The sequence below is a fragment of the Limulus polyphemus genome, unplaced genomic scaffold, assembly GCF_000517525.1.
Source record: "Limulus polyphemus unplaced genomic scaffold, Limulus_polyphemus-2.1.2 Scaffold9856, whole genome shotgun sequence".
Taxonomy (NCBI): Eukaryota; Metazoa; Arthropoda; class Merostomata; order Xiphosura; family Limulidae; genus Limulus; species Limulus polyphemus.
The window spans coordinates 1-6,623 of NW_013675466.1; the positions used below are offsets into that span (position 1 = coordinate 1).

The 6,623-nt window shown below is 31.0% G+C and overlaps 1 protein-coding gene across 1 annotated transcript in view; it reads right to left on the minus strand.

The window, feature by feature from the left end:
* Positions 1-136: 136 nt before the first annotated feature.
* Positions 137-6,623, minus strand: part of LOC106476122 (gametocyte-specific factor 1-like) — a 16,932-nt gene continuing 10,445 nt past the window's right edge. Inside the window, exon 3 of the mRNA XM_013936792.2 lies at positions 137-313. Within this exon, the coding sequence (XP_013792246.2) occupies positions 152-313 (162 nt within the window). The 3' untranslated portion in view covers positions 137-151. The remainder of the gene's footprint in view (positions 314-6,623) is intronic.

Sequence of the window (6,623 nt, forward strand, 5' to 3'; positions counted from 1 at the left end):
CAGTACACACAATCAATCAGTGGCATTCAGTACTCTAAAACTGAAACAGTACACACATTTAATCAGTAGCATTCAGTACTCTAAAACTGAAACAGTACATGCATGTATACATTTCAGTGTTATTTATGTTTTATTCATTTAATATTTGAAGTCAAAGAGAACATGGAAAAAATTTACCATTAGCTGACATTGCAATTTCTCGATCCACCGCGGCTCGATCTGGACAATTCATGATATGATCATGTTTTAATTCCTTTTCAATACGATGTTGAGCATTGAAAGGACACGTTTCTAACTGCCGATCTTGATGAGTCTTTAAAAAAGTACAATTTATTAGAAAACCTTTTCAAATAAAATAAACATAATTCTAACTTGGAGAATCTTCTTCAACCAACATAATATGAATTGATAAATGAAAGGAAGTTTTAGTAATTACTAAGTAGATTTTCTCTTATGTTTCAAATGCTAATCTGCTTCAATCTTAGCGAAATCCTGAAAAGGACTGCTTCTGTGACAGTAGTAACCAGGATTCAAAACTGATTCTTCATGATAGGCTGGTGTGGTATAGGGTTTCCACCAATGGGGCTTTAATGAACTAACTCTGAATGCTTTCAAGAGGGGTATCCAGGAGTAGACATTAACTTTTAAGCCACCTCCCTAGAGCATGAGGGAGATCATCTCTACTTGCCCAACTAAAAATCTATTTGCCTTAACACTAAATACTTTTGGATACATAATATTTTATCCCTAAGTAACACTTGTTGTAATTGTATATATTATTTAGTGAGAACTGATGATTGTGTTGGTTGTTTGGTGGCAGTTTTTACTTGTGCTGCTGACATGAGTGATTACAATGAGGCCAAGTCTACTGCTTGATGACATTACAGTCCGAGAAACAGCGACAAGTCAGAAAAAGCTAACCCTGCATTTTAAATTAAATTTTAAATTCCAGTGCAAAATCCCACACTCAAATTACTGTTATTCTTTGTAGTTCTTGTAAATTAGGCAGCAATAAATTAAACAAAAGTGTATATCCTGAATTTACAGGGATCAAACCATGTGGTTGTGTTTTTAAGTTGGATTTTTTGAAATTTAAGTAAAGTTTTTATTTGAGTTTTAGTTGTATTTGCTTTTAAGGTAATATATATTACACACACACACACACACACTTACAATATAAAGTGTGGGGCTAAAGCTCCACAAAGGGAATTGATAGTGTTGATGCATCATCAATTTTTCATACTTAATGGTGATAATGATAAGATTATGGAACAAATAAATTTTGGCAGGGTAGGAGTCATCTTCAGTAAAGACAGTTATTATTCTAACAGGGTGGTTGGTCCTTGGAACTGGTTGCCTTTGGATGTTGTGAAGGCAGCTAATTTAAATGAGTTTTAGAGAAATCTTGATAACTATATGTATGATGAGGGCTAGCTTTGACTTTTTTTTTTTTTTTTTAATTAGTTTTAGTTTAGAGGATGGGACAGCCTAGATGGATCAATATGTTCCTTGTTGTTCCTAAATATTGTTAGGTTTTACTACTGCAGATAGACCAGTATTAAAAGATCATCAAGTGTCTTATACAATCAATTCTATTTTTTTTTTCTTCAAATCTATTATCCGTATTTACAGGATATGTTGTAAATGGTGTTTTAGTTCTCCATTTGGTTTGTTGTGTACTAATTGGAATCACATTGTTTTATGAATACTGTTCTGACTTTACTCATATCTTGTGAACTTCTGTCTTGCTAACCAACACTTCTATTCCAAGTTATATCACTGGATGTTATCTGTTCAGGTGGTTCAGGATCTCTTGGACACTAAAGACAAGATAGATGACTACATCAAGGTAGACTATGTCAGGGGTGTCAAGGTAACTTTACTTTATTCAGTATATACTTTTTAAAAAACTATATTTTCAAATACTTTTACTCTAACTAAATTTTTTTTTAATTTCACACAAAGTTACATGAGGGCTATCTGTGCTACGCATCCCTTATTTAGCAGTGTAAGACTAGAGGGAAGGCAGCTAGTCATCACCACCCACAACCAACTCTTGACCTACTCTTTTACCAACGAATAGTGGGATTGTCCATCACATTATAATGCCCCCACAACTAGAAGGGTTAACATGTTTGGTGGGATGGGGATTCGAACCAGGACCTGCAGATTGCGAGTTGAGCACCATAACCACCTGGCCATGCCGGACCTCTAACTAAAGAAATTGTTTGGAGAATTACTTGTACTTTTACTCCACTACCTTTCATTTTATACATTTCGTTAATATTCTCAAAAATGCAAATTTGTGGTAGGCAGTCAAAACGCAAGGCATGCGCTGGAACTTTGAAGCCATAGCGTAGCTTTGGGAAGAGGGACATAGAGGCATACTACCTGGGGATGCTCTGTTAATAGCATGGAGATTTTCAAGTCTTTCCCCAGCCTACCCGATATAGCCATATGTTTGAACATGCCACTCCCTGCTCTGCTGCCTGCATGCGTCTCTTCAGTTGTACTGGGCAGATTTTTAGGCTTCTGCATGCAAGGCTTGACTGTGGCAACTTTGAAAATCAGTTGCTTATCAAACTGAACAAGAAATATTTTGAATAATATAGTTGGTTGAATGTATACATTTGTTTTTTTAATTCCTTATATAGTTTAATCTGAAACAATAAGATTGCATAATATTACTTATTGGCATTACTGTTGTAATGAGTTCATGCACAGTTGCCTGCACGAGCTGGCTGAAACCCTAAGTGTAGTTGTGAATACCATAGTAACCAATTATATACAACAAATGTGTTCTAGTTAACTAAAAGAATGACAAATTTTACATCACTGGTAACTTATGTAGTTTGGGTTTTGTTTCTAGACCTCATGACCTGAAACATACATGTAGGGTTTGAGAGAACTGCAGATGAGTGTACTTTTTTACTTTTGTTACTTCAGTACTTATTCAGTAGATACTTTTTACTCTAACTTAAGTAAACTCCAGAATGGTTACTATTACTCAAACTTGAGTAACATATTTTAGTACTTTTAACACCCCTGCTTTAGGTCAAATAGGAGGAAAGGTTAAATCAAGTTATATATGGACCAAAGTGATCTACATTGCACTGTAGGCACTACAAGCTAGACTACCCTAGGTTAAACATATCTAAAATAATTAAAATTATGATCTCCATTGAAGTGATTAAAAGAATAGTTTTATTTCCTAGTACAAATAGGAATGTCAAGAGCTTGTCTTGTAACAGGTAACAACCAAATCCTTGAAAAGTATAACCACATTACTGTAATACTCACACAAAGAAATAGCAGTTATTGTTCCTGAAATGTAGCTTCTCAACTACTACTAAGCATGTTCAACACTAGCCAGCCTGATAACCCTAGTATTAGGTGAAAGGCCTAGTCAACAATAAATATGACAATATGGTTGGCATACTGTAACAATCTTCTCTAATATTACTCAAGTTCTTAGTATTCATGAATTTTAATGTATATGATGTAGACACATGAAAGGGAAGTTCTTAAAAATGTGTTGATGTTAAAAATTGATGAGCCTTAACTAAATTTAGACTTGCCCAAGAATCAGCCAGACAGCAAGTTGGTCAAGGTAAATCAACATGCCTAGCCTTAGTTACTCATGAATAAGACTTCACTTAAAATGTGAAAAATATAAAACAAATAATAAAAAATGATTGTAATGAACATTTGGAGTTAAAAAGTACTGAGTAATGAATGCAAGTTATGTTTAGTCAATATTTGTTATCACTGTTTGATTATTTCACATGATAAACTTGTAGTGGCTTGGTTAGGTTCGATTGTAGAGCAAAGCCACAATGGGCTATCTGCTGTGTCCACCCTGGGGAACCAAACCCCAAATTTCCATGTTAAATCCATAGACTTACTACTAGTGGTACTGGCTGCACAACTAGGAATTTAAACTACATAGTACTTGGATTGTATTTGGGGCTTTCTGGTGCAAAGTATCAAGCAGCTCTACCAATAGTTCACAAATCAAACAGCACAAATCCCTTAAGTGTCATAACACAAAAAATGAATATTGTTCAATTTTAGGTTAATTGAGAAGTAAGAACTGGCACTTTTTAAAAGTTGTGTGAATATGAAAAATGCTCAATGCAAATAATGGGTACATTTATTGTAACAGTAACTGTAAAGGTAATTATCTCTTCAAGTGTATTAACATATCTGAAGTCAATTATAGGATGTTATCAAACAATAAAAAACATACATAGTTGAGTGCAAACTGCAAGTGTTAAAATGAACGTATCAGCAAACGTTTCTTCTATATTGCAAGTGTTAAAATGAACGTATCAGCAAACGTTTCTTCTATATTGCAAGTGTTAAAATGAACGTATCAGCAAACGTTTCTTCTGTGTATCCAGTAGAAGAACAACTTGAAACATGTATAGGAAGAAACAAATGACGTTAGCTACAAACCAAATCAACTAGAAAAATCATTTGGAAGAAATCATTAAAGCATAGATTCTGGTAGTATTTCAGAATTGTTATGAGAAATAAATGGAAAATTAAGTTTATGGCTTGTTCTGAAAGTGAAAATGTCAAATATTTAAAAAAATTAATGTTTTCTTTTTATATAAACAGTATGATGAGTTTAATGAAAACATTGAAAAAATATCAGGCAGAAGTTAATAGACAACTACAGTTATTACTAAAATCAGTGAAAGGGGAGATCATGTTATAATAATAATGAACAAATTAATACAACATTTGAAAAATTATTAGAAAATGTTTTTAAAGGAAGAATTTCTAAACTTGACTGGTATGAATTAAATAGTAACATTAGTAGCTCTCAATCGTTTATGATATATTTACAACACTTTATGCAGTTTATGCCAGCTAAAAGCATTAAGGAGAAGAAAATAAAAATTAAAGAATAGATTGAGAATGGACGACTAATGAAATAAAACTATCAAAGAGTGTGAAAGATCATGGATAATTTATAGAAATAATACAAATGTAAATTACAGGTGGAAATGTGAAAGTAGAAACAAAGTAACAAGTAAAATAAGATCACAGAAAACATAACTATCTCAACATCTTATAACTACACCAATAATGAAAAAAACGGGAGATTATTAATAAATTGTTATAAAATAAACAAAACTTCAAGAGACAATATTATTAGAGATATATCACTGACTAATGAAGATATATTGCAGAGTAGTTTAGTAACTATCATGCAGATTTAATAAATAAATTACATAATAAAAAAAGTTTTCAGACAATATATATAGTACTTATTGTCAAACAGTTGCTTCTAATCTTTTTATTTCCAAATACAACTGGTGATGAGATAATAAAAATTATTAGTAAAATAAATATTAAAAAGACTCCTGGTATCTATAAAATATCTTTTAGACACATAAAATATTGCAATAATTCTTTGATACAATGGTTAATCTGTTAAATGTAGTTTATGAATCATCAATTATACCCTATCAAAAGTATCTATGATAAGACATATGTATAAAAACTGTGAAAAAAAAGGTTTTCAAATCAGAACAATTGCTATTTTACCACTGAGAGAAAATTATGTAAAGATATCTTACTAATACTGTACAAAACTATATCCCCAAGACAACATGGTTATCAAAAAGATAAGAGTACAATTACTGCTGTTGGACAACTTTTCAGAAATTAACAAATCTTTGAATGAAGGAAAGATTAATAAGATACTATTTATAGATTTATAAGTTGCAAAATTGAGGAATAAGAAGTAAGATGATATTAAAAAAAAAAATTTAATTTGTACTAAGATCAGAAATATTTATTGTAACTATAGAAAAAGTCACATCCGGTATACCACAAGGTTCTATTTTAGGCCCTCTTCTCTTTCATATATGATATAACAAGTATTTCTTTAAATTGCTCTATTTATGTGTATGTATAGGGCATTGCTTCGGTAATAAGTAATTATAATCTCACTTTAGCAATACATAATATGCAAAGGGATTTTAATGATAATATTTTGAAATGGCTAAACTTAAATCACATTATTCAAATACAGATAAAACAACTAAATGTATGTGCATTCATACAAAATAATTCAAAAGCTATCCTCTATTGCTTGCTCGGTGGCTTTTTATTGTCTAAATGTATTTCTGAAAATATTACCTTTAGGTAATCATCTATTTGTTCAACAATTGTAACAAAATTTTAATATTTAGGAACTATTATAGACACTAATTTTCGATGCAACTTGCATGAAGAATACCTATGTACCAGATTAAGATTTTATGCATGTAAAATATATAAACATCAATTTAATACTCACATATGCCAGTTGGTTTATACATCTTGATGTGAATCTGTGATTCATTATAGTATAATACATGGTTCAACTTATAATTCTTATATAAGCAAAATATTGTAGCTATAAAATATTACATGAAAAAATCTTACCAATAAGGAAATAAAGTTATTTAAGAAAGATATAATATAAACAATGAGTTTAAATTATACCAATTTTTATTATATTTTAAAATTAAAATAGACCATGATAAAAATAGAAGACAAAAGTTAGGTTATTATAAATTACCAAAGGTAAAAAATAACTATGGAAAAATGTACTTAAAATAAAC